Source organism: Pantherophis guttatus, chromosome 3 (assembly GCF_059756535.1).
Source record: "Pantherophis guttatus breed Tessera chromosome 3, ASM5975653v1, whole genome shotgun sequence".
NCBI lineage: Eukaryota > Metazoa > Chordata > Lepidosauria > Squamata > Colubridae > Pantherophis > Pantherophis guttatus.
The window spans coordinates 5,573,058-5,600,332 of record NC_142065.1 but is presented as its reverse complement, the minus strand read 5'-3'; the positions used below and the strand labels follow the sequence as shown (position 1 = coordinate 5,600,332).

The window sequence follows — 27,275 nt, the reverse complement described above, 5'->3', positions numbered from 1 at the left end:
GTAAGACTTGAACTGCTGGCTGTGGGCAGAGTCATCCCACAAATACTGCATTCTAGACACTGTGCTACGACTGCTCCTTTATGGTTTTATGGAGTCGTGTAGGTGAGATGAGCAGTATAGAAATTTGATAAATAAATAATGAGAGTATCATGATATTCTTTTGTCACCTACCCATTCCATTCCTTTTTCAGCTTGGGCTACCTAAAGGGGACTCCATGTTGTGATTGGTCCTCTCTCAGCCCAAATGTCGACCCTGAAGCTGACCTGGCCGAAGCCATCTTAGAGCTTCAGTGTTGCCACACTGGAGCTGAGGGATAGGGAGTGGGGGTTAGAGATAACTGGGGTTGTGTAGTCAAAATAAAATACTTTCCCTTGGGAATCAAGGACGTTCTCACACCTGGCCGGAGGAAGGAGGAGTGATGTCACCAGACCAGTGGAGGCTGCCTTGATTGGGTCATGTGACTATTTGGGGTTGAGAGAAAAACTTTTACTTTTAATTAGGTGAAAATCAAGGCGCCCCTCAGAGTGGGTTTTCACCAGATATGTGCCAATATATTTCCAATAAAGCTGTTCTTTGAGGAATTCACCTGCCTTGGAGTTTTTGCTTGTGATGGATCTATTACTTGGAACCAAACTCTACATCATATGCCTAATTTCTAGTGATCTCTACTAAGCTATTTATGGTACTGAGAACACAGGTAGTCCTCAACTTACAACCACAATTGAGCTCAACATTTCTATGGCTAAGTGAGACACTTGTTCAGTGAGTTTTGCCCCATTTTACTACCCTTTCTTGCCACAGTTGTTGAGCGAATTACTGCAGTTGTTAAGTTAGTAACACAGTTGCTAAGTGAATGTTTTCCCATTGGCTTTGCTTGTCAAAATGGGATCACGTGATCCCCTTTGTCAAAGGGGATCATGTGACCCCGGGACACTGCGATCATCATAAATAGGAGCCAGTTGTCAAGTGTCTGAATTCTGATGACATGACCATGGGGATGCTGCAACAGTTGTAAGTGTGAAAATCAGCCATAATTTTCCAGTGCTGTTATAACTTGGAACAGTCACTAAACAAATGGTTGTAAGTCAAGGACTATCTACATGCAACAATGCAGTGTTTCCTTGTAGAAGCCTTGAGCTTTTTTTAATCCCCTTTACTAATTTACAGTTGGAATTTGACTCATCATTCTGAAATCTGTGCGCTGTTCCAAAGTTTATAGCGTAATGTTCTACAAATCCAGCTAACGAAACAAAAATGTGTATTAAGAACAACAACAGAGGAGGCTCGTTCCGAAAGCTCCCCAGGGGATAAAACTCATCTCAAAATATTCAGATTTTTAAAAAGATATATGCTCAAGTTAAGGAAGCAATACCTTAAAGATGAGTGTGGAAATGTCAATAAAAGAAGCACTGAAAACCTGGGCATGGTCTGGCAGCTTTATCCTGAATTTCGGTGTCTTTCAGAGCAGGGGTTTCCAACCTTGGCAACTTTTAAGACTTGTGGACTTCAACTCCCAGAGCTCCTCAGACAGCTTTGCTTTGCTGGCTTTGTTGGCTGCGGGAGTTGAAGTCCACAAGTCTTAAAGTTGCCAAGGTTGGAGACCCCTGTTCCAGAGTGCAGTGTGAAAGCTCTTACCAAGGGAACTTTTCTCATTCTTCTCCTCTGGAAAAGTTGTGCCAGTCAGTTCTCTGCACATCTGCAGGAATTGTTCCTTGTGAGGAGGGCGGACAAACGTGGCGAATTCTACCAAAGAAAACAAGCAGCAGGTCACGATGCGAGCCACTGACTTCCAAGGAAAAACGAGAACATGTCTCGTCTTCTCAAACAAATGACTATGGAAATTCTCAATCATCCAGGTCATGGTTGTCCCAAGGGTGTGGTTTTTTTTTTTCTTTTTTCCTAAAAAAAAAGATTTTATTTGTGTTTGGCTTCTCATCCTGGAAGCTTCTTCAGAACTGAACTGTTTTCAAAGAAACACCAAGAAAATTCAAGGCTATTGCTTAACACATTGTAAGCCGCCCTGAGTCTCCGGAGAAGGGCGACATATAAAAATAAATAAATAAAATAAATTGCTTTTTAGGGGAGGGGGGAAAACACCTTTGGGAAAAACAAGACTTCTCAGCTCCAAATTTTTTATTTGTTTATCAAAATATACAACAGAAAGAAAAATTAAAATAGGAGGAGAGTAGGGGAGGCAAAAGGAAAGAAGAACAAAATTAAAGTAAAAGGGAAAGAAGAAAGAAAAGCATTGACTTCTGACTCTCTTTAGCGCAGTAGAATAAGATAATGAAATACAGCCTCAACTTTTACATAATACAGGTAGTCCTCAACTTAAGACCACAATTGAGCCCAACATTGCCATCTCTAAGTGAGACATTTGTTAAGTGGGTTTTGCCCCATTTTATGACCTTTCTTGCTACAGTTGTCAAGTGAACCAACTGCACTTATTAAATTAGTAACACGGTTGTTAAATGAATCTGGTTTCCCCTTTGCCTTTCCTTGGCAGAAGGCTGCAAAAAGGGATCACATGCAGAGGTGGGCGGCACATGCTATGACAACCGGTTCATCCAGAACCGAAAATGTGAGTGCGTGCTTAAGCCTAAAAGCCTAAAATTATTAAGCCTAAAAGAAAAGCCTCTGGTTTTTATCTTTATATTTGCTTTAAGAATCTTCTGTATAAAGATGTGAATCCTACTCCCAATATAAAACAAGGAACACTTCTCGGGTGATTGTTTACACCCAGTTGTGAGTCTAACTAACAATGATTCTCTCCACAGTGCTTCCTAACCTATTGTTGTGACCTCGGCTTCCTGATTCATTGAAACACATGAGTAGTCCCCAAAACTTCTTTTATTGCAACAGTTGTGAATTACGTTCATTCAGAGCTGAGTCCCAAGTAGTTGCAAAAAGTCTTTCGGGAGAAGTTCTTCGGGATAATCACCAACCTTTATCTCTCTTGACGCTCTGCAAAAGACCTATTGGCAAAGCCACACAGAGTCCAGAATCAAACAGAGATGCCGACTGGGAACAGAATTAACATGCCGTTGCTTCTCTTTTAAGCCTTATGGGAGGGGCCAATCATCTCCAGGCCTTACTCCCAAATCTTCCCTTTCGTTTTAACTGTTCTTGCCTTCTGGCAGCTCTGTGCATGCGCGTACTAGGAACAGGCTCCTCTTGTTCCTCTGCCTCTCTGCTATCTGACTCTGGAGGCTCCGGAGTCATGCATCATTCCCAGATGGCCCTGGCCCCATCTCTACCTCTGATGCAGAGCCCTCGTGCAGGCCTTCTCCAGACTCCAGGACTGGCCCATGTTCCTCCCCAGCCTCCTCACTGTCTGACTCCGCTGCCAGCTCTGCAGGCTGCTGGCGGACCACAACACCTATGAGAGCTAGAGTCCTTGACTTACGACCACAATTGAGTCCAAATTTTATGTCATTAAGCGAGATATTTGTTAAGTGAGTTTTGCCCCATTTTACAACTCTTCTTGCTGTTAAGGAATCATTGTATTTGTTAAATTAGTAACAGGATTATTAAGTGGCTTCCTCATTGACTTTGCTTGTCAGAAGGTTGTAAAAGGTGACTCCGCAACTGTCATAAATATGAGTCAGTTGCCAAGCATCTGAATTTTGATCATGTGACCACGGGAATGCTGTAATGGTTGTAAATGTGAAAAATGATCATAAGTCACTTTCTTCTGCGATGTTGTAACTTCGAAAGGTCACTAAATGAACTGTTGTAAGTCAAGGACTACCTGTAATGGTTTTTTTTTAATTTGCTGAAATTATATAACTGCTGTCAGGAATGGGTTAAAACCACAGCATCCTCTCTTGGAAGGGCTGGTTGAAATATGAAGATTTGAGGAGAAAATGTGTCTCTCTCTCTCCCAAAGCGAAATCTAACTTTCCTGGAAAACTAGAGAAATTTCCTCTCCAACAAACAAGAGGTCAATATACCCGGAGTGGGGGTGGAGGAGAAATGGGGCCTTGATGAGAAAACAAGAGTTTCTTTGTTATAGTTGTTAGGGCATCTGACAACATCCATTCATTTCTTAATAAGAAACCATAATATTATTAGAAGGAGGTTAAGATAAATATCCTTATCTTTTTAAGGAACTAGGAAAAAACCCCAAACATCTAAGTCAAAGATACGCCTGGTTTTTACTAAGTGAATCATCTGTTCCTGAGAAATTTAAAATGACGTCATTTTTAAACAGTGAGATTTTCCAGCAGGACTTAGGTGGTTGCTGGTTCAAGAATGGTTGAGTGCAGTGTTTCTCAATCTCGGCAGCTTGAAGATGGGTGGACTCCCAGAATTCCCTGCTGGCTGGTAGATTCTGGGAGTTGAAGTCCACCCATCTTCAAGTGGCTAAGGTTGAGAAACACTGGTTTAGTGGAATCCTAGGCTGGCTGTGCAGCTGTCCAATTCTGGAAGAAGCAGCATCTGAAAAACTGCAGAGGGGTTCTCCTGGGCATTCAACAGATGTCGTCTAAATGGACCCTGACGCATTGCATCAGTGCTAGAAAGCAGTGGGGTTGTGGAGAGGAGGAGGAGGAGGTGGTGGTGGTGGAGGAGGAGATCTCTCAGCTTGGTTGTTTTCTTAGAGACGTTTCATTACCCAACTAGGTAACATAATCAGTGCTCGAAGGGAATGGCAACTCTTCTAACTCCTTTTTAGCACTGATGATGATGATGCTATTATCCATTCAGTCATGTTTGACTTTTGGGAATTCTATAGGTCAAGTTTCTCCACATTTTCTGATCTTGCACTATTTCTTTGAGTTGTTCTCTTCTCTGGTTGGTGTCAACTGCGATGGTGTCCAGCCACTGTGGTCTTTGATGGCCTGGTTTCCTTTTACTGCTAACTCTTCTCAACATAATTGCTTTCTCCAGTGAAATTCCCCCGTATGACATGGCCAAAGTAATTGAGACACAGTTTCGTGATTTTTTTCCTTCCAGTGACATGTCTGGTGTTATGCGCTCCAGTCCCCTTTGCTGTCCAAGGAGTATGCAGGAGCCTTCTCCAGCACCATAGTTCAAGCAAGTCGATTTTCTTCTTGTCTTGCTTTTTTAAGGTCCAATAACTGATGACAACTTAGAAAACAACTAAGCTCAGAGAGCACCAAGGGCCCATTAAGCGGAGAGAGCCTGCTTTTTTCTCATTAGTAAAGGAAGGGTAGATAAGCTTTTATTAAAGAGCCCCAAATATGGATTTTGTGTAGCGAGCAGAGGAGACGTTTGTCTTCGCACTGAAAGACAAACATGGTTATTCCTGGTGACAGTCTAAAAATTGCCTCTGAGTCCTAGTGATGCAATTCTATGACTCTTGCTTCCTGCAAATCTTCATCCACTGTAATTTTCAGGTCAATAAACAAATTGACCTGAATTTGTACAAGTATTACGGATGATAACCGCAGACAAAATGCTGTCGTCATCTTTACTTTCTTAATTTTAAGTTAAAGCACAATTTCTTCCTGTACTTTCAGGGTAGCCAAATACAGACTGTTTATTGACATAAAACATTGGTGAGTGATTTCTGCTTCAACTCCTCCACTGGACTGGACTGGACAACTCCTATTTGCTTTATTTTGAGTTGAAATGTGTGCCAGAAGGCTGCGTCTTTTATACAGTACAGAAGTCCTCATCGTGCAACCACAATTGAGCCCAAATTTCCTGTTGTTAAGCAACAGGGCCAATCTTATTCTTCTTGCGAATAAGAAATAGAAAAAAAAAATATTCTATTCTATTCTTGCGAAGCAAGACAGTTGTTAAGTGAGTTCTGCCCCATTTTACAACCTTTCTTGCCACAGTTGTTAAGTGAATCAGTGCAGTTCTTAAGTTAATAACACGATTGTTAAGTGAATCTGGCTTCCCCATTGACTTTGCTGGTCAGAAGGTCACAAAAGGGGATCACATGACTCTGGGACACTACAACCGTCATAAATATGAGTCAGTTGCCAAGTGTCTGAATTTTGGCCATGTGACCATGGGGATGCTGCGATGGTCGTAAGTGTGAAAAATGGTCATAAATGACATCTATGGAGATTCTCAGTCATCCAGGTCATGGTTGTCCCAAAGGTGCTTTTTCAGGAGGCAACTGGACTTTCTTATTTTTCTTTGAAAGCGTTTCACTTCTCATCCAAGAAGCTTCTTCAGCTCTGACTGGATGCTGGGGAAAGGAAGGATTTATATTCCTTGCAGACAGCTGGTCATTTGCATCCTTTCGGAGAGTTATTATGGCCACTTGGAGGTTTATCTGTGTCCTCAGGGGATCACAAAAGAAAGAGCGGTCAAAGAGGCCATCTATCTCAACACTGAATAGCTTTCTTTCAACAAAGGGAGAGCAATACAACATCATCTATCTACAGTCTACAACACAATCCTTTCAGCAGTTCCAAGAGGGCTCCACACCCATTTGCACCACTCAGGTGACCCTGAGGACACAGACAAACATCCAAGGGGCCTCAATGGCTCTTTAAAAGAATGCAAATGACCGGCTGTCTGCAAGGAATATAAATCCTTCCATTCCTCATCATCCAGTCAGAGCTGAAGAAGCTTCTTGGATGAGAAGCGAAACATTTTCAAAGAAAAACAAGGAAGCCCAATTGCCTCTTGAAAAAGAATCTTCGTGATGGTTATAAGTCACTTGTTTTCAGTGCCGTTATAACTTTGAATGGTTACTAAACAAATGGCTATAAGACAAGGACTATCTGTAAATATAATAAGTGGGCTATTCTTGCAAAGCAGCATTTCCCAACCTTTCTGGACTGGCGGACTGGTGTGGGGGGCAGGGCGGAGGGGTGGGGGGAGAGGGGATGGTTTTGTGTGAGGGCATTTACGTGCACGCACAGGTATACACAGCTTCATTTGTGTGAGCAGCTGTGGCTTGCCGCTCGGGTGAGTGGGGCTGTGCATGTGTGGCCCGGCTGTGAATAGGCCATGGCCCAGTAGTGGGCTGTGACCATATGTTGGGGACCCCTGTTGTAGAGGAGTTGCTTTCTTTTTGTAGGTGAGGAAATCAAATTTGTTATTACAATTAAGTCTCTTTCCTTGTCCAATTTTGTCTCGCTGGAAGTGACTCACCATTCCCATACCACTTTCTTCTCCCACCTCTTTGAAAACACTTTTACTATTTATTTTATTTATATCCCGCTTTTTGTTATTTGTTTTTTTTAAACAGCACAAGGCGGCAAACATATCTAATACCTTCCTTCTCCTATTTTCCCCACAAAAGCAACCCTGTGAGGTGAGTTGCGCAGAGACAGAGTAATTGGTCCAAAGTGACCCAGTCGACTTTCAAACCTAAGATGGGACTAGAACTCGCAGCCTCCTGATGATTGGCCCAAAGTCACCCAGATGGATTCCATGGCTAAGGAGGGACTAGAATTCACAATTTCTGAGTTTGTAACCTGATGTCTCAATCAGTAGACCAAGCTGGCTTTTTTGGGTTAGAAGGAAAAGGAATTTTTGTAAAAGGCAGGAAAATACTTTAATTGTTTTGGAACAGAAACAAGGGAAGTTATTATGAGTTAATGTCATGGGAGAGAAATCCTTCAGACTCCAGTACAGTGTCTGCTGTACTGATCCCTAGGTCTTAGATGCAAAATTGATATGCCTCTTTTTAGCTTTATATTATGTTGTTGTTATATCCACATCCTCTGCGTGTCACTTACTTTGGCCATGTCATGCAGGGAAATTCACTGGAGAAAGCAATTATGTTTGGAAGAGTTAACAGTAAAAGGAAACCAGGCTGCCCAAGAACACGGTGAATGGACACCATCAAAAGTGACACCACCCAGAGCATAAAACAATTCAAAGAAGTGGTGCAAGATTGGAAGATGTGGAGAGACCTTGGCCGACAGAATTCCCAAGCGTCGGACACGACTGAATGGATAACAGCATCAGCATCATCATCCACATCCTATTTCCAAATTACAGGACCATATCTCGTCACTTTAGGGGAATTTGAGGGAAAAACAACTGTACTTGTGCTATTTCAAAACAGCCTTTCAAAAGCCATTTCATTTTAAATTCAAATAAAGGGATAATGCAGAAACAGGAAATTAGGAATACTAAGAAAGGATATTTTTCACATCTGATATACAGAAGAGGAATTCCAGACTGGACAGAGAAATAAAAAAACAGATTCCTAATTGTGCACATACAATTGTACATGCAAACTTACTCATTCCAGTCTTTAATAATTGTTAACCTATCTTTACAAAAGACATAAAGATATGTCTTATTTCCTTCTTATGATGGCCTGACAGGCTTAACAGAGGGAAAAAAAAATTTTCTTCAATACAGGTAATCCTCAGCTTACAACAGTTCACTTAGTGATCTTAGTGTAAGCCGCCCTGCATCTCCGGAGAAGGGCAGCATATAAATCGAACCAATAAATAAATAAATAAATAAAATCATTCTAAGTCACAATGGCACTGAAAAAAAGTGACATACTGTTTTTCACACTTACAATGGCTTCAGTACAATACTGAACAGGAATATTTTTTTAAAATTATTTTTTATTAAACATTTTTTTAAAAAACAAAAAGAGAACTTTTAACAATTTTTCCTTTTCAACAGTTTTGCATCAGTAAAAAATTTCTTACATTTTTCCTCCCTTATTCTAATGTATCTTTTGTACGTATACTTCTAATATTTAGTTATTTACATATATACATATAAATACCCGTGTACACAATTTCATTTCTAGTTTTTGTTTCCTCATATTTGTTATTGTACTTCTACTCCTATTTCAACCATTATTTAATTTTTCCTTGCCTTTTATCTCTCTCCTCCAGCCATTCATACATTTCTAATTAATTAATTAATTAATATTCTGTTTCCTCTTTTTCTTGTATCTCCTTTGTAAGTTTATCCATTTCCGCACATTCCAGAATTTTTCTGATCAAATTATCTTCGGTTGGTATAACCAAACCCTATCCCTTCAAGCCCTGAAGATGTTACTTAGTTGGGTAACAAAATGTCTGCAAGAAAACAACTAAGTTCAGAGAGAACTAAAGAATCGATCATAGTCTGTCTCTCTCCTTCCTTCCTTCCTTCCTTCCTTCCTTCCTTCCTTCCTTCCTTCCTTCCTTCCTTCCTCCCTTCCCTTCCCTTCCCTTCCCTTCCCTTCCCTTCCCTTCCCTTCCCTTCATCCTTCTTTTCCATTCCCACCATCCATCTTAAAGCAGTAACTCTGGGTGGCAAACAATCATAAAAACAATCAAAACAGTTAAAAGATAATACAAAAAAGAAATTAAATACAATTAAAAGCCAAGAGATATTATAATGCATCAGTATCAACACGCCCAGGGAATGGAGCCCTTCACACACATGGGAGCTGAGGCCCGGACACGCAGCCTGGTCTTCAAGGCCTTCTGAACGGCCAGCAGAGTCAGGGCCATCCTAACCTGAGGAGAGGATGATTCTAAGTGTGCATCAAAATAATTATATCAAGGTGTCCAACTTTGGCAACTTTAAAGCTTGTGAACTTCAACTCCCAGAATTCCACAGTTGTCTGGCTGAAGAATTCTGGGAGTTGAATAGAATAGAATAGAATTCTTTATTGGCCAAGTGTGATTGGACACACAAGGAATTTGTCTTGGTGCATACGCTCTCGGAGTACATAAAAGAAAAGATACGTTCGTCAAGAATCATAAGGTACAACACTTAATGATAGTCTTAGGGAAACAGTCAATATAAATCGTAAGGATACAAGCAACAAGGTTACAGTCATACAGTCATAAGTGATGGGAACGATGAGAAGATTAATAGTAGTGCAGGCTTAGTAAATAGCTTGACAGTGTTGAGGGAATTATTTGTTTAGCAGAGTGATGGCATTTGGGAAAAAACTGTCCTTGTGTCTAGTTGTTCTGGTGTGCAGAGCTCTATAGCGTCATTTTGAGGGTAGGAGTTGAAACAGTTTATGTCCAGGATGCGAGGAGTCTGTAGATATTTTCCCAGCCCTCTTTTTGACTCGTGCAGTATACAGGTCCTCCATGGAAGGCAAGTTGGTAGCCACTGTTTTTTCTGCAGTTCTAACTATCCTCTGAAGTCGGTGTCTGTCTTGTTGGGTTGCAGAACCAACCCAACAAGTCCACAGGTTTTAAAGTTGCCAAGGTTGGACACACCTTTGATTAAATAATGCAATTATGACTAATGTTTGCTTAGGTAGAAGGACCAACCTCCCGAGAGGATCACTCTGGGCTGCTGTCCCTGTATAGAAGTACACATAATCTTAAATTACAACAGTTTGTTTAGTGATCCCTCGAAGTTACAACGGCACTGAAAAAGTGATTTATGACTGTTTTTCACACTTATAGCCATTGCGGTATCCCCATAGTCATCTGATCAAAATTCAGACACTTGGCAACTGACTCATAATTATGACGGTTGCAGTGTCCCGGGGTCATGTAATCCCCTTTTGCAAACTTCTGACTTTAAGCAAAGTCAATGGGGAGGCAAGATTCACTTAATAACCATATTACTAACTTAACACCTGCAGTGATTCCCTTGAGAACTGTGGAAGAGAGGTCCTAAAATGGAGCAAAACCCGTTTAACAAATGTCTCACTTAGCAACAGAAATGTTGGGCATAACTGTGATCGTACGTCGAGGACTATCTGTATTTTGAACTTCTATAGTTAATTAAGTTTTGGATCTGTTTTGCCACCAGAATTTAGCTGTTTTGCAATCCCTTGTGGGAGGGCAATGTGTCTTATGGTTCTTTCCACCACATAAACCATAATGCCCTGGACCTAACAGAATACTGACAGAGTTCAGCTTACTCTAAAAACAGTTGGAGAGGCACTTACTCTGCAGAAGGTGGAAGTTCTCTGGCTTCTCCGTGGTGAGGGCTACCACCACAGTCACCATCGAGTCATAGTCCCCGGTCTTCTTGTATGCGACGAGTGCTGACCTGAAGGTATTATAGGCTGTTTTGTCCAGCGCCCTCTTGAGTTCATTTACATAGGCCGACAGGTAGGTCTCTTTCTCGTCCTTCTTTGTGGTACTGAATGAACTTCTTGGGGCGACATCAGACACCTTGGCACTGCTTTCTCCTGAGACACAACACACAACACGGTGGGGAAACACAAATGACTCATCTGCATGTTCTGTGGCTACGTCTCAGAAATACAGGTGGTTGGTCCTCGATTTACAACAGTTCACTTAGTGACTGAAGTGACAGCGGCACTGGAAAAAAGTGACTTATGGCCTTTTTTCACACTTACGACCATTGCAGCACCCCCATGGTCACGTGATCAAAATTAAACTGACTCATATTTATCATGGTTGCAGTATCCTGCGATCCCCTTTTGCGGCCTTCTGACAAGCAAAGTCAAGGGGGAAGCCAGATTTATTTCATAACCGTGTTACTAACTTAACAGCTGCCAGCGGTTCGCGTAACCACTGTGGCCAGAAAGGTCGTAAAATGGGTCAAAACTCACTTAACAATGGTCTCAGTTAGCAATGGAAATTTTGGGCTCAGTTGTGGTTGTAAGTAGAGGACTACCTATAATTGAACTCTGAACACAGGTAGTCTTTGACTTACAACCTTTTGTTCAGTTGATCGTTTGAAGTTACAACGGAACTGAAAGAGTGACTTATGACTGTTTTTCACACTTACAACCTTTGCAGCATCCCCAGGGTCAGGTGATCAAGTCAGAGGCTTAGCAACTAGTATGCATTTATGATGGTAGGAATGACCCGCAGTTACGTGATTCCCTTTTGCAACCTTCTGACAAGCAAAGTCAACGAGGAAGCCAGATTCACTTTACAATTGTGTTACTAACTTAACTGCAGTGATTCCCCTTAACGACTGTGGCCAGAAAGGTTATAAAATAGGGCAAAAGTCACTTAACAACTGTCTTGCTTAGCAACCTGGGCTCAATTGTGCTTGTTAGCTGAGAACCACCTGTAAAGCGTTCTTGATGTGGTATGGCTGGTAAGGGAGCATTGACCCTTTTGAACTCTGGTGTGGGAGGAGACTTCTAAGGATGCTACCGATAATTAAAAACAAACGAACAAATGACTCCTCAAACAAAGCAAAGTTCTATGTTCTTGCTGGAGGTGCAAATACCCAGACTAAAATTATCACGTCAAATTATTACTCTGGACCGAGGTCTCTGGAGAAGGCTCTGATGCTGGGCAAGGTGGAAGCAAAGAAGAAAAGGAGAATTGGCCAGAAGATGGGCTTGAATATAGCACTGATGGATGCACTGTTAGAGACCTACTTGATGGCACATAATCAATTAATCATGATTCCAGGTGTGGTCTTCGCTAACTTTAACCCAAGTATATCAGGGGTCAACAAACCTAGCAGCTTTAAGGCTTGTGGACTTCAATTCTCAGAATTCCCCAGCCAGCACAGCTACATTTGGAGACCCCTAATATACTTGGGTTAAAGTAAATGACGGACACACCTGGAATCCCGCTAGTAATCCATGCAGCTCATAGAGCAGAGATGTCATAGGAGGAAAGTAAGGAATGCCTATCATTGCATGGCTGTGTTTTGGACCAGTTTAGTTCGCTGATGGTCTTCAAGGTTAGCCCCATATAGAGCATGATGCAGTAATCCAAGCTGATCCTCAATCTTTTGATTTCTAAACTAGACTATTACCTAATAGCAGTTTTCCCTGGTGTAATTGTCAACTCTCCATGATTGCCTCCAGAACTGTAGATGCTCCAACACTGGAAGTTTTTAAGAAGAGACTTGGATAACCATTTGTCTGAAGTAGTGTAGGGTTTCCTGCCTAAGCAGGGGGTTGGACTAGAAGACTTCCAAGGTCCCTTCCAACTCTGTTATTCTAATCTATTCTATCTGCTTTGATTCCCTATTAAATTATGTCGAAAAGCACATATTCTAGCTGTATGACTTTGGGCCAATCCACCAGGAGACGGTGAGTTCTAGTCCTACCTTAGGCATGAAAGCCGGCTGGGTGACTTTGGGCCAGTCACTCTCTCTCAACCCAACCCACCTCACCGGGTTGCTGTTTAGGAAAACAGGAGGAGGAAAGTGTATAATGCCTGTTTTGCTACCTTGACTTACCTACAAAGGAATAAAGGTGGAATAAAAATCTAATAAATAAATAAATATTCTTGCTGTGCGGTATGTCAAACCCAATGGAATTAGGCAAGATTGAGGAAACAAAAACTTTACAGATTTGAGAAATGAACGAAATGTTGAAATTTTATTTCTTTTGAGTTTCCCTTTATTCCTGCCATTGGTCTCCTTGGAAAACCCAGACTTGCATTACTTAAGATCCTCTTCAACAGCTTTATTGTTTTCTCCAGATTGTTGCACATCCTCAGGAGTGTTTTTCAAAGGACAAACCAGGATATAAAGGGGGTAAATTTCCCCATTGTTAAAGCATGTGCAATGCTTACTGAGAAACAGACTCGCCCTCTTGCACTAATAAACCAGAAGTGAGAACAATGATTATTGCTCCAAGCCACGTATGTCACGGTTGTTCATCCAAATTCAAAGTAAGGGAAACATTTCCTTTCCACCTAAAAAAATTATAATTCTTTTTTTTTTTTTTTGAAGTCCAAACTGGGTGACTAATGTGCAGCAGAGCAATTACAAAGATTCTTTCCCTGGGGCATAAGTATTCAAAAGAGGATTTAAGAATTTCCCTCTTTCTCCCAATTCAAAACTGCATTTGGTTTCATCCGTGTGAGTAGGTGATTGAATTCAGTTTTAATGATGAGCTGGAAACGAAAAATTCCCCACAGGTGTTATCAGGAACTTTATTTAAAGCATACCTTTCACATTTAAATCAGCCGTCAGGTGGGATCCGCCTTTGTTTAAATGCTGCACGGAATTAAGCTGTTTAGTGGAATCTTCCATAAAAGTAATTTTCTTTTCATAGTCCTGTCCTAAAATCAAAGAAAATCAGAAAGAGATACTGGCTTTATTAGCATAGTGGTCCCCAATCTTTCCAGCTTGTAGGGGAGGCGTGTTAGTGGCAGGCGCACATGCACCACTCCATTTGTGCGAGTGGCAGGCACAGGTGCCTTTCACTTGTGCAAATGGAGCTTCGCACGTGAGCGGAGGGTGCTTGCACTTATGAATGAAGCTCCACTTGGTTGCCCATCTCTCCCATGGCCTGGGAGAGCCCAGGACGCAGCCCAGGAATTGGGGACCCCTGAATTACCAGCAAAAATAACAAACGTATCAGAACACCAAATGTGATAAAACCCACCCAAGAAATAATTCTATTAACTGGCGGCAGCAAGGCCATATTCCCTTGACAAGAAAGGCAATAGATATTTTTTTAAGTAAATAGAAATAGTCTTATTGGTTTATTATTATTTACTAAATTTATATGTCGATCATCTCGCTAATAAGCAAATCTGGGCTGTTTATAGTATCATAAATAACAGTACAGGTAGTCCTCAACTTAGAGCTACAATTGAGCCCAACATTTCTGTTGCTAAGTAAGACAGTTTTTAAATGAGTTTTGCCCCATTCTACAACCTTTCCTGCCATAGCTGTTAAGTGAATTACTGCAGTTGTTAAGTTAGTAACACGGTTGTTAAGTGAATCTGGCTTCCCCATTGATTTTGCTTGTTAGAAAGTCGCATGAGGTGATCACGTGACTCAGGGACACTGCAACCGTCATAAATATGAGACAGTTGCCAAGCGTCTGAATTTTGATCACGTGTCACTTTTTTCAGGGCCATTGTAACTTCAGCCGGTCACTAAACAAATGGTTGTAAATTGAGGACTACCTGCATAAAAATTGAAAATGTTAAACTTTAAGCATTAAAGTTATAGCATTAACAAAAAAACATTTATTGATAGCAGCCGACAGCAGGTGGGAAGGGAAGTTCCTGGGAAGATTCAAAACTTAAATCCAGGGACTTTATCAGTTACTGATGAAGAAAACGGGCAAAGAACCCTAGACATTTTTCTTTGTTAAGGCGGATTTGCTTTGTTTTGAGAGAGCTTGAAAGAAAAGCCTCTACAAAAACAAAACAGGCTGGAAGAGGACGCTCTGTTCTGGCGAGGGCATTGTTATTTTTCCTGGGAAAGGGGTGGCTTCTACGAAAAATACATTTCAATGCCGGCGGAGCTGCCAGCTGCTTAAAGACGGCCTCACCTGCATTTTCAGCTAATAACAATCTATCTTCTTGCAGCAGGCTGTGCTCGGGTTTGTATCCGCAACCGACGCCGGTAAGGGAACGGCAAGCTTCGTCAAATTGCTTTTTGTGCTGAGGCCGAATAAATTGGTAAAACTCTGGCAAATATTTTTTTAAAAAAAGAAGAAGAAGGGGGAAAGATGATGATAGCAGTTAACAAGGTCAAATGCTGTCCTGTTTCTCCCCAAATGCAGTGTGTATTTTAGTCTGTGCAAATCCAGCACTGTGGTGCGTCAATCATTGGTTAATGATCCAGTGTCTATCACACCTGCCACAATGTACACCTCTAAATAGAAGCAACTCTTGGCTCCATTTGCTGAGAAAGGTATAGTTTATTAGAAATCAAAGGTATTGCAGTATTGCAAAGCCAGAACTGAGAATCACAGCCCAAATCCATAAGTTCTACTTTTCTATTCCTTAACTGTCTCTCATTGCCCAACCCGATGTAACCAATCAGGTTCAGGCAAGGTGTTTTCCTAACGGTCAGTCCAAGCAAGCAGTTTGGTATGCAGCCCCCTCTTCCTTCCAGCTGGGTGACCTTGAGGCAGTGTCTAGAGAAGGCACAGCACTTACTTTCGTTTTCCCAAGCATTCCCACCCCGCTTCATGGCAGTCTGTCACCGCATAGCAGCAAAGCATAAGTGAGCACAAGGTGGCAGCTGACAGCGTAGGAGTGGGCTATCTGCCAGAAGATTCCCCCCTGCCCCCTCCACTTCTACATCTTAAGACTGTGCTGCCAAAATGGACAAAACAATGATTTTCAACAGTATTGGAGGTATCTTCAGGCTCTGCAAAGAGAATTTAAATCACCAAGAAAGCCAGTTTGGTGTGGTAGTGAAGATGCGGAGTTAGATGGTGAGTTCTAGTCCTGCTTAGGCATGAAAATTGGCTGGGTGACTGAGCCAATCAACAGGAGACGATGAGTTCTAGTCCTATCTTAAGCATGAAATACAGCTGAGAATCTTTGAGCCAGTCACTCTCAAACTGTGACTGTGGGAAAAGTAGGAACAAGAGTAATAGATACGTTCATTGTCTTGGAATATAGTGTTTATATCTGTGAGTGTGTTTATTATATATTGATATTTCTTAATATATTAATATTATATAGATAAAACTAAGAAATAACAAATGCCTACAAAGCCAGAATTGAGAGGAAAGCAAAAGATCGCAAATGCCATTGCTACAAAGAAGCTGAAGAAATTGGATTTCCTAGTTCCTTTTTTTCTACTGCAACTATGTTGCACAGACTTACTACAAAAAAGTGGCATGACAAAGTAGTAACAATGGTACACACTGGAAGATCTGCAAGAAATACCAGTTGCCTGCAAGCAAGAGCTGGTGGAACCCCAAAATAGAGAAAAATGAAGACGCTAAATTGTTCTGGGATTTTAGTATTCAAACAGACAAGCCCCTGCTACATAACACGCAGGTCTTAACTGTCGATAAGAAAGATAAAAAAAGACTGGATAGCGGACGTGGCAGTACCTGAAGACAGCAGAAGAGAAGAAAAAGAACTGGAGACAATCACAAAATACAAAGACCTGCGAATAGAAGTAAAATGACTGTGGCAAAAGAAAGCAAAGCTAATACCAATAGTCATAGGCACTTTTGGGTGCAATCCCAAAACATCTGGAGCACCACTGGAACACCATTGGCATGAGAAAATCCCCATCAGTCAATTGCAAAAGGCAGCTTTACTTGGAACAGCTGACATCCTACAATGATACCTTTAATACCATCAAACATATCTGCCTATCCCAGGTCCTTGGGAAGGACTTGATAGGTGTATAAAAAGGCCAAATGTAGTTCAAACATCTGGATGACTGTGCAATCAACCATAATAATAGCCACATGTACTGTACATGTTACAGTACATGTCTCCTCTGTTACGAATCATAATTCCTAATACTGTACCTACAGATGCAAATGCAATCAGCAGAAGGAAGCCTTTTGAACTGTATTAAAAAATATAATCAAAGTGTTAATCAAAGTATTAACAAAAGGAATTCAAGTCCCATTTAATTCCTCGTTGGTATTCATACATACTATTGGTACAAGAGAAACCTGGGCACTTCAAATACCTCGCATGAGGACGTGGGTGTTTTGATCTTCTAAGAAAAGTCCACTCAACTGAAATAACATAGCATTGAAATCGTGTTTTCTTTTGTACTGGCGGAGGGCTTCTGAAAATACATCAAAATTTAGCTGGCTCAGAGATTTCCTCACTTCTGCAATAAAAGTGACGGCTCTGCCCATCTTGGGCTCCGAAGAATCGGGTACCTCGTTAGTTTGCTGTAAAGTTAAAAAAAAAAGATTATTTTTCTCTCTCTCCATATGCCCAGATATTTTAGCCATCTTAATTTCAACTATCGTTTTTTCCTTCCCTTTAGATATCTTTACTGTCTAAATCCCCTCCAAATATTTCCCAGAATGAATTTCAGGGCCTCAATAGCTACTGTACTTATTCTGTTTTGTTTTGTTTTATTTGTCTCCCACGATTATTATTTTTACAAATAACTCAAGGGAGTGAACATACGAAATATACCTTCCTCCTCCTATTTTCCTCACAACAGCCCAGTGAGGTGGGTTGGGCTGAGAGAGATTCACCCAAAGACACCCAGCGAGATATCATACTTTCAAGACGGGACTAGAACTCATGCTCTTCTGGTGATTGGTTCAAAGTAACCCAGCTGGTTTTCATGCCTAAGCAGAACTAGAACTCCCAGTCACCTGGTGATTGTCCCAAAGTCACCCAGCCAGCTTCCATGTCTATAGCGGGACTAGAACTCATGGTCTCCCACTTTCTAGCCTGGTGCATTAGCCAATAGATCAAACTGGCCCTTAATTAATTAATTAATTAATTAATTAATTAATTAATTAATTAATTAATTAATTTGTTTGTTTTATGTATTTAAATTTCTATACCGCCCTACTCCCGAAGGACTCAGGGCGGTGAATAGCCACAGGATAAAACACATAAATACAAAAATTTAAAATAGAATAAAAATGAATTAAATAATTTGGCTGAATTTAAAATACCCCATAATTTAAAAACAAATTAAAATTTACATTTAAAAAGGGGAGAAGATTTAGGCCAGGCCAGCTTGATGAAATAAAAAAATCTTAAGCGCGCGACGGAAGGTGCGCAGATCCGGGATCCTCCGTATCTCCGGGGGGAGCTCGTTCCAGATCGTAGGTGACCCCACAGAGAAGGTCCTCCCCCTAGGGGCCGCCAGTCGACATTGTTTGGCCGATGGCACCCGGGGGAGCCCCTCTCTATGGGAGCGTACTGGCCGGTGGGAGGCTATTGGTGGTAGAAGGCAGTCCCGTAGATAACCAGGTCCTAAGCCATGAAGCGCTTTAAAGGTGATAACCAGAACCTTGAAGCACACTCGGAAGACCACCGGGAGCCAGTGCAGCTCGCGCAGGAGAGGTGTTACATGGGAACTCCACGTCGCTCCCATAACCACCCGTGCAGCCGCACTCTGCGCCAGTTGGAGCCTCCGAGTGCACCTCAAGGGGAGCCCCATGTAGAGAGCGTTACAATAGTCCAGACAAGAGGTGACGAGGGCATGAGTGACTGTGTGTAGAGTCCCGATCTAGAAAGGGACGCAACTGGAGGATCAGGCGAACCTGATGAAAAATCCTCCCGGTCACGGCCGTCAAGTGCTCTTCTAGAGACAGCCGTGAATCCAGGAGGACGCCCAAGTTGCGAGCCCTCTCTGTGGGGGCCAATGATTCGCCCCCAATAGTCAGCGATGGCACCAGCTGACTATATCGGGACGTCGGAAACCACAGCCACTCAGTCTTGGATGGGTTGAGCCTGAGCCTGTTTCTCCCCATCCAGATCCGTACGGCCTCCAGGCACCGGGACATCACTTCAAGGGCATTAATTTATGTCTTACACCCTAGTAAATATTTTAAATGTTATCCTTAGTTGTAATCTTCTTGAGGCATCTGTATTCTGTGAATAATGCCTAGTTAAGACTTGAAAAAGCAAGAAACTTGAGAAATGTTTTGAGCTCTTTCTCTTTGATAAGGTATTTTAATGAATCTACTTGAGGTTGCTTTTTCCTTAAGGCCCAAAATAGTTTCTTGTAGATGCAAACAGACAAGATTATTAGGAAACGCTATACTGAAGTAAATATAATTAGTTCAAGTAAATGAAAGGAACACTTGGTCCTTCAATTCAAGCTTGTCTAATCATGCCAACTGTGATTCTCCTGAAATTCACCAAGAAAAAGTTGCTCATGCCCATCAGTTTTTGCCTGGTCTGGTTTCTTTTTACTTTTCTAATGGGCAGTCCTGAGACAATACATGTACAGGTAGTCCTCGATTTACAACCACAATGAAGCCCAAAATTGATGCTGCTAAGCATCAATTTTGCTGAGCACATTGTAAGCCGCCCTGAATCTTCGGAGAAGGGCGGCATATAAATCAAATTAAAAAAAAAAAAGCAAGCAAGAAAGTTAAGTGAATCACTGCAGCAGTTAAATTAGCAACACAGTTGTTAAATGAATCTGGTCTCCCCATTGTTTTTGCTTGTCAGAAGGTCGCAAAAGGGGATCACATGACCTTGGGGTACTGCCAGTTGCCAAGAGTCCAAATTTGGATCACACGACCGTTTGGATCACATGACCATAGGGTCATGTGAAAAGTGGTCGTGTCATTTTTTTCAGTGCTGTTGTAACTTCAAATGGTCACTAAATGAGTGGTGGTTAAGTCAAACATGCTCAGCTTCCCAGACACATCTGTTTTTCCTTGCGATTATCACTGATAGTTAAATCTTGGTGTGCCAACAGGCGGCAGTGAGATTTCACAGACCATCCTACTGCCTGACTATATGTATGACTTCTCGGATTGTCAAAAAGAGAGGGTGATATTTATTCATTAGATTTATATCCCGCTGCCATTATAAAGTCTCTGGAGCTCACAAAAGAGAATTATAACATAATGCTGAGGTGGCGCAGTGGTTAGGGTGCAGTATTGCAGCTACTTCAGCTGACTGCTAGTTCAGCAGATCAGCGGATCAAATCTCACCAGGGCTCAAGGTTGACTCAGCCTTCCATCCTTCCGAGGTGGGTAAAATGAGGACCCAGATTGTTAGGGGGCAATATGCTATTTAGTATACTGTCTTTGGTGTAAGCCGCCCAGAGTCCTCGGAGAGTGGGCGGCATAGAAATATGACTAATAAAATAAAATAAATAAATAAATAATGCTATATTAAAAGACCCAAATAGTGCCTCTAGGTTAACCCCCCCCCTCAACCCCTGCGAAATCTCTCTGGAAAAACTCCATTTTTGGTCAGGCACAAGCAACCAGATGCACAGACCATCAATATTCTATTTTATAGCTCCTGCCTATTTCACAGGAATCTTCGCAGACTGGCAGTTTTCACTTGGGCCAGATTGGATAAACTTCAATGGCGTGTGTGTGTGAGTGTGTGTGTGTGTGTGTGTGTGTGTGTGTGTGTGTGTGTGTGTGTGTGTGAAGCCTTGCTGTTTTATGCTCACATAATGATTCCAAACTAATTTCTCGCTTGACTCTTCCCCCTGGCTTGGACCGTCTCTGTTTGACAATTTTCATCTGTTTTTGGAAAACAAGTACCGTCCCACAGGAGGCCATTCCAGAGAAACAGCCCCATTATAGAAAAAAATCCCTCTGGACTTCAGCACTCCTGACCTCCCAAAAAGTAGGAGAGTGAAGTCTTTGGTGCTCTCTGAGTTTGGTTGTTTTCTTACAGATGTTTCATTACCCAACTAGGTAACCTCTTCAGCACTAGAAGGAAACACGGGGTGCAGACAAGAGGAGGAGGACTGTGGGTCCTTGTTGCCCTCTGAGCTTGGTTGTTTTCTTGCAGATGTTCCCTTACCCAATCGGGTAACATCATCAATGCTAGAAGGAGTTTGCTGTCTAATAGGAGATAGCCAGCTACCTCTCTTGGCATAAACCAGGTAAACTCCAGAGCAAAGATGTGGTCCTACAGGGAATTCAGTGCCAAGTCATTAAGAACCCTTCTAAGTTAAAGACAGCACTTTACAGTAATCCTCGACGACCAACCACAATTCAGCCCAAAATTTCTGTTGCTAAGTGAGACATTTGTTAAGTGAGTTTGGCCCCACAGTTGTTAAGTGAATCACTGCACTTGTTAAATTAGTAACATAGTTGTTAAGTGAGTCTGGCTTCCCCATTGACTTTGCTTGTCGGAAGGTACAAAAGGGAATCACATGACCCCGGGACACTCCAATCGTCCTAAATATGAGTCAGTTGCCAAGCATCTGAAAGTTGATCACATGACCTTGGGAATGCTGCAATGGTTGTAACTGTGAAAAATGGTCATAAGCCACTTTTTTCAGTGATGTTTTAACTTCTAACTGCCACTAAGTGAACTGTTTTAAGTCGAGGATTACCTGTAATTGCATTTGGAAGCTAATGCCAAGCCAATGGCAAGCCTACAAAGTAGGATTAATCTACGCCAACCAGCAAGACCGCATGAGCATCCGTGACACTCCGTCTTGAACCAACGGAAGTGTGCTTCAAAAACCATGTACAGTGCACTGCAGTGGCCTTACTGGTTCATCAGTAGTGGAATGGCTTGCCTTCAGAAGCTGTGGGTGCTCAATCACTGGGCAGTGCGTGCGTGTGTGTGTGTGTGTGTGTGTGTGTGTGTGTGTGTGTTAAAGAAGACAGTAGAGAGCATTTATCTGAAATGATATAGGGCAGTGTTTCTCAACCTTGGAAGCTTGAAGATGGGTGGACTTCAAACTCGATTTTATTCTGGGCCCTCAGGGGGGGCCAGAATCCAGCTGGGGGATTCTGGGAGTTTAAGTCCACCCATCTTCAAGCTACCAAGGTTGAGAAAGACTGGTATAGGGCAGGGGTGTCAAACTCAAGGCCTGGGGGACGGATCCGGCCTGCGAGGTGCTTAGATCTGGCCCGTGGGGCTGCCCTGGAAACAGTGAAGGACCGGCCCGTGGCATATTTGCCAGCAAAAATGGAGCTCGCAAGGGCCGCGGGCAGCCCTCCCAAGCTCTGTTTTTACTGGCAGAGGGTTGCAGGAGGCCATCGCAGGTGAAAACGGAGCTCGGAAGCCTGATTTCACTGGCAGAGCGCTAGGGCCACCATAGGTGCTCCGACACGAGTGACGTTGAGCTGGCCATGCCCACCCTGACCACGCCCTTCCCACCCCCCGAGGTCAAACACAACCCTGATGCGGCCCTCAATAAAATCGAGTTTGACACCCGTGGTATAGGGTCTTCTGCTTGAACAGAGGTTTGGAGTAGAAAACCTCTGAGGTTCCTTCCAACTTTGGTATTCTGTTCTGGGTGGCAATGAGGGCATGAATCACTGTACAAGTAGTTCTTGACTTGCAACAGTTCGTTTAGTGACCATTCGAAGTTACAAGAGCACTGAAAAAGGTGACTTATAATCATTTTTAATATTTGCAAACCATTGCAGCATTCCCATGGTCACATGATCCAAATTCAGATGCTTGGCATGAGTCACATTTATGACAGTTACAATACATGAAACGTCCTGGGTTCATGGGATGACCTTTTGCGACCTTCTGACAAGCAAAATCAATGGGGAAGCCAGATTGACTTAACCACGTGATTCACTTGACAGCAAAATGCAATTAACATCCATATTTGGCTTACAAATAGATGTTCTTCTATCAAAGAGTTCAATTATTCTAAATTATTAATAGACACAGCGAATGAAGTGGAGAGATGGCGGCATATTCAGATCTCATTTTTGGGTAGAATTGCTGCGATAAAAGCCCATGTTTTACCGAAATGGATCTTTTTATTTCAAACGGCTCCTGCAAGATTGGATAAATTTTTTTTTTAGGAAATTAGACCAAATTCTAAGTAAATTTATTTGGCAGAGTAAAAAACCCCGTATAAAAAGAAAAATGCTGCAAGAGCACAAAACAAGGGGTGGCTTGGGGCTCCCTATGTGGGAGCTTTATTACCAAGCTTCATCCCTGGTTTGGATAAAAGATTGGGTGATCCTCTTAAGAAAACGCATTGAAGGATATGATTTGCAACAGGGATAGCATTCCTTCTTGTGGTCTCAGAAAGACAAACAATCCAAATATTTTACAAATCATTATATTAGAGGAATTTTATTAAGGGTTTGGGAAATGGTGAAGAAGCAAGTTTACACACAGATTCCTAAATGGGTGTCTCCGTTAGAGGCAGTGACCCTTCCAACTGTGCACAACACAAAGAGGAACTGGGTTTATGGTGACTTGTTGGATGAAGTCGGGAGACTTAGACCAAAGCCGATCTCCAAACTAGAGGATTAGATATAGACTGGTGGTCCTATGCGAAAATTCAAACTAGATTCGCTAGGGATAAACAGGAACATGGTATTTCCCTTCATTTACAAACTTTTGACAAGTTTCTCCTAAGGGGCCGAAGGAAATTTATTTCCAACGTTTACAATTTTCTTCTAACCAATTTTATGGCGGAGGAGATTGTAAAGTACACGATGATTGCCTGGGGGAGAAATATTGGAACAACAATTCAGCTTGATGCATGGCAAAATGTATGGAACAAAACTATGAAATTGACCCTTTCTTCCCCATTCAAAGAAAACTTTTATAAGATGATCTACCGTTGGTATCTCCCCCCCGCCAGAATCACTAAGATGTTCCCAGGATCCTCTGATAGATGTTGGAAATGTGGTCGGCCAAGGGTACTTTCTTCCATCAGTGGTGGATTTGTCCGTCGACTAGACGCTATTGGGGGAAAATACAGCAGTGGCTGCTGGAAATAACAGGTGTGAGCTTTTCCCTTCACCCAGACCTCTACTTACTAGGAGTAAGACCGGACCACACTGACAACAAGGATTGGTACATATTTGTCCATGTCTCAACAGCGGCGAGAATGGCATTTGCCCAACTGTGGAAAGATGCAGATACGCCCCCTGACCCTCTGATAATAAATAAGATTCTTCGATGTGCTGAGATGGACAGGTTAACATATATATTAAAAGATAAGAAAGACTTAATATATAATAAAAGTTGGGACAGATGCTTTGTCTGGCTTAAAAAATGGTTAAACCTAGGGTGATAAGATCGTCTTATTAGATTAAATAGATACTTAATAGGCTATATAATTCTTTATAATTTTGGAAAAAACAGGCCAATTGTTTTGTAGATAATTAAAAGAACTTGATTGTATTGAAATGTCTGGTTAGGATGATATTAGTTAATATTAATTGGAGAGTGAGTTTAACTCTCGGTTAGTCATGTTTGTTGTTTCGTTTTAGTCTTGTGCTTATGTGTTCCTACATTTCATTTCTTATATTGTTTTCCAATCATTATTATGTGTTAATTTTACTGTAAATATTTAATAAAGATATTTTTAAAAAAATGCAATTAACACCCATTGTTAAGGCCAGAACACACAGTTATAAGTTATTAGTTGGATAGAAAGTGCTGACACACGCACGATGCAATCTAGGCTATGATTGGTTGCTGTAAATGTAAAAGGGGAGTTTCTCTTTCCCCCCCACCTCCATGTGTACTGTATACAGGTAGTCCTCGATTTACAACAGTTCATTTAGCAACCATTCAAAGTTACAAGAGCACTGAAAAGAAACTTATGACCGTTTTTCAGAGTTATGACCTTTGCAGCAACCCCATGATCGTATGATCAAAATCCAGATGCTTGACAACTGGTTCATATTTATGACCGTTGCTGTGTCCCAAGGTCATGTGATCCCCCCTTTTGCAACCTTCGGACAAGCAAAGTCAATGAGGAAACCAAATTCACTTAACAACCAGATTAGTAATTTATCAACTGCAGTGATTCACTGTGGCAAGAAAGGTTGTAAAATGGGGCAAAATTCCCTTAACAAATGTCTCACTTAACACAGAAATTTTGGGCTCAGTTGTGATCGTAAGTCGAGGACTAGCTGTACTGCTTAGCTTACCTCCTGATAGTCCTCTGTTCCTGACTATCTTGTTCCTGACAGTTAGAACAATTAATAAGTGGAACAACTTGCCTCCAGAAATTGTGAATGCTCCAACACTGGAAATTTTTAAGAAGATGTTGGATAACCACTTGTCTGAAGTGGTGTAGGGTTTCCTGGCTGGGCAGGAGGTTGGACTAGAAGACCTCCAAGGTCCCTTCCAACTCTGTTATTCTATTCTATTCTATTCTATTCTGTTCTGTTCTGTTCTGTTCTAGTCTAGTCTAGTCTAGTCTAGTCTAGTCTAGTCTAGTCTATAATTATTCTATTCTATTCTATTCTATTCTATTCTATTCTATTCTATTCTATTCTATTCTATTCTATTCTATTCTTGTTTTTCTGGGTGCTGTAAACTTGAATGCTAAATATACTTATACCTATAAAAGACTGCAAATTTGTATTAAGTGTATCCAACTTCATCTGGACAGCTGCTGTGCGGTTCATTAACAACTGTCTTGTTTAGCAACATCAATTGTGGGTTCCATTGTGGCCGTTAAGTCTTTCAACCAAAGTAAGGCCATAACTGGCCCATCAACCAAACCTGGGCAAAACACCCCCTGGCCATGTCTTCTATCTGCTGATCTAGCAGGAGCGACAAGTCCAGGAGGATTCAATGCAATCCCATCCAGAGACCACACAGGATCATAAAGGATCACCAATGTACAAAACAAAAGCTGCAGCTGTTTTGTCTCTTCCAGACAGAATATACACATCACAGTGATGTCCAAACAATTGTCCTTAATTAGATCAACCAGACAAACACAGCTGCTGACGTACGTCACATGCTCATCATGTTTATTTGTAGCTTAGCATGTGCGGGGCCCCAATCTAACTCATCGAAATGTTCAATGTAGTGGGAGTGACGGCGATGAGGAATTTGTTTCAAGAATCCAACAAAACCACTACAAGAGAATTGTAGTTGCAGTGGAAATTTTTTTTTTTACTTAGTGCGGATGATCTCTCAAACTCTTGAAAGCACATGGAGTATTAAGACATAGAAATAGGCTATAAATAGTATATGCAGAAACCTAGCATGGAATATTTAGGGAGAGGCTAGGAAATCGTCATGTTTAAGAGGAAACAAAACTTGGCATACTTGTTTGTACAATCATTGTTTCCTACAAACAAGGGGGGGAAGGGGATGAAATGAGTACAGCAGCTTCGGAACACAGGTCGCCCTCGAGTTACGATCGCAATTGAGCCCAACGTTTCTGTCGCTAAGTAAGAGAGTTGTGAGTTTTGCCACAGGAACTTTTTTGCTACAGTTGTTAAGTGAATCACTGCACTTGTTAAGTTAGTAACGTGGATGTTAAGTGATTCTGACTTGACTTGGCTCATCAGGTCGCAGAAGGGGATCACATGATCGCAGGACACTGTCATAAATGTGAACATCTGAATTTTTGGTCGCGGGACCATGGGCACCTCTGATATAAAGATTAAAGACTGGAGGAGGAAACCTTTCCTCCACAATAGGTCAAGAAGTTGTGTGAATGGGGCTCATCTGGTTATACATCCTTTTACAGCCCGATGCAAATGCCACCTACCATGCCGCTGACTATCTTGATTTTCTTCCTGCCGCTGCCTTTCTGTTGGTCCATCAGTTTTTTTTCATACTGAAGAGATAGAGTTGACAAACGCTTTGCCTATAAAAGGAACAAGGTTAAATGGCAAGGTCTTCCTTTTCTCTGGGGGGCGTTTGTGGTAGTAAAGGTAGCCACTCTTTCTAACATAATTTCAGGTGACCCCAAAAACTGACCTGTCACTAAATCCCACAATAGGTGAAGAAATCATTCAATTGGTGAGAAAACCCTTGAGGTGAAGAATGAAGCATTTACAATTGATTCTTTCTTTCTTTCTTTCTTTCTTTCTTTCTTTCTTTCTTTCTTTCTTTTCTTTCTTTCTCTTTCTCTCATTCATTCATTCATTCTTTATACAAGCAGTCCTCCACTTACGACCACAATTGAGCCCAAGATTTCTATTGCTAAACAAGATAATTGTGAAGTGAATTTTATCACATATTACGACATTCCTTGTCACACTGTCCTTGTCACACTGTCCACTGTCCTGTGAAAAATGGTCATGTCATTTTTTAATGCTGTTGTGTCTTCAGTCACTAAACAAACTGTTGTAAGAGCCTTGGTAGTACAG

The 27,275-nt window shown here is 41.7% G+C and overlaps 1 protein-coding gene across 5 annotated transcripts in view; it reads right to left on the bottom strand.

The window, feature by feature from the left end:
- The window catches only part of RTEL1 (regulator of telomere elongation helicase 1), a 207,794-nt gene that overhangs the window by 11,757 nt on the left and 168,762 nt on the right, over positions 1-27,275 (bottom strand). For 2 of the 5 annotated variants that reach the window (XM_087890974.1, XM_087890975.1), the window contains exons 28-33: positions 26,672-26,770; positions 17,225-17,435; positions 15,105-15,242; positions 13,765-13,878; positions 10,815-11,060; positions 1,637-1,900 (exon numbers count right to left, since the gene is read on the bottom strand). In XM_087890974.1, coding sequence (XP_087747100.1) covers positions 1,637-1,900; positions 10,815-11,060; positions 13,765-13,878; positions 15,105-15,242; positions 17,225-17,435; positions 26,672-26,770 — 1,072 coding nt within the window. The remainder of the gene's footprint in view (positions 1-1,636; positions 1,901-10,814; positions 11,061-13,764; positions 13,879-15,104; positions 15,243-17,224; positions 17,436-26,671; positions 26,771-27,275) is intronic. The other 3 variants (XM_087890976.1, XM_060684364.2, XM_087890977.1) reach the window with 2 other exon arrangements.